General features: G+C 44.3%; 1 protein-coding gene across 1 annotated transcript in view; it reads left to right on the forward strand.

The window, feature by feature from the left end:
- The first annotated feature begins 857 nt into the window (after nucleotides 1-857).
- LOC101589501 (myeloid cell surface antigen CD33-like) overlaps nucleotides 858-1,351 on the forward strand; it is a 25,611-nt gene continuing 25,117 nt past the window's right edge. Inside the window, exon 1 of the mRNA XM_023704899.1 lies at nucleotides 858-913. Within this exon, the coding sequence (XP_023560667.1) occupies nucleotides 858-913 (56 nt within the window). The remainder of the gene's footprint in view (nucleotides 914-1,351) is intronic.

Below are 1,351 nucleotides of genomic sequence, written 5' to 3' on the forward strand. Positions count from 1 at the left end.
GAGCCCCTGAACACCCTGTAGGCCCTTCCATAAAAAGAAAACACACAAAAATAATAATAAAAAAAAACCCACAAAACTTTTAAAATTCCCCTCCTGAGAAGGAAGCAAAAACAAAAAATAAAAGAACAGAATGAAAACAAAGCTTTGTAAATAAGGAGCAGAAGGCTGGCGAGATCGCTCAGTGCTCTAAGTGCCTGCCTGGAAAGCACAAACACCCAAGTTCTATTCCCCGTACTGCATGCCGTGCTGTTCCCAGAACCCGGGTACCCCCGTGCTGGCCCTGAAACACGGCATGGTGGCACACACCTGTAATCCCAGCACTGAGGAGGCTGAGACAAGAGGACCACTATGAGTCTGAGCTGTGGAGTGATGCCCTGTACCAAACACATAAATATTAAAAAAAAAAAAGGAGGGGAAGAGGGGTTCAAAGGAGGAGAAGGGCCTGGGAAAGAAGGAATGAAGATATATTATGTACAGGTACAAATTCCATGTGATGAATGTGGTCATTATGCATAGCTAAGGTGTACCAATAAAATTAATTTTAAAAACAAACATCCCCCCAAATATCCTAAAATGCAAAACTTTTAGGAGGGCATTGGACAAGCAAAGCTCCCAAGCAGTTATGAAGAACTAAACCTGGCACAAGCGCTTTGGAAGCCTCCCGGTTAGCTCGGTTGTTTAAGCACCGGCTCCTGCAGATGCAGTCAGACAGAGGACACCGCGGTTCGATTCCCACCCCCATGTGCCTTTCCAGGCCCACCCTTAAGGCAGCCTGAGCCAGCCAAGAAAAAGAAAAACAATCATTCTCAACTTTTCTGAGGCATGTCAACTATTCAACATGGAAGCAGAGAGCGGAGATGGATAAGCTGGAAGTGATGTTCCAGAAAGCTGACTCTGATCTGAATTATTTTCAGTACAGGCTGGAATATAAAATGACATCTAATCATCATGATTCAGCAGGAGAGAAAAATCCAGTGATGCTCTTAAAGGAATCATCAGTAATAAAGTCTCGATACTAAACTTCGTATGCACATTTTAAACTTGTTGTTGTTGAAGGCAAGATACTAAGAGCCGCATTTATACTACTTTGAATAAGACTATGACTATGAGAGAAGAACTACAAAAGCAAACAGATGTGGAGCTGTTACCACCGACTGAAGAAGGAAACACTGGAACAGAGCAGCTAAAATCTCACATGCCACACTTAGGAAGAAATGGAATTGCAAAAGCGAACACCAGGAGCCGGGGAGATGGCTCAGTAGAAGGGCTTGCCTGGCAAGTGCAAGGGCCTGAGTTCAATCCCCGGTTCTGAGAGAGAGAGAGAGAGAGAGAGAGAGAGAGAGAGAGAGAG

The sequence above is a fragment of the Octodon degus genome, unplaced genomic scaffold (assembly GCF_000260255.1).
Source record: "Octodon degus isolate 3935 unplaced genomic scaffold, OctDeg1.0 scaffold00206, whole genome shotgun sequence".
Lineage (NCBI taxonomy): Eukaryota > Metazoa > Chordata > Mammalia > Rodentia > Octodontidae > Octodon > Octodon degus.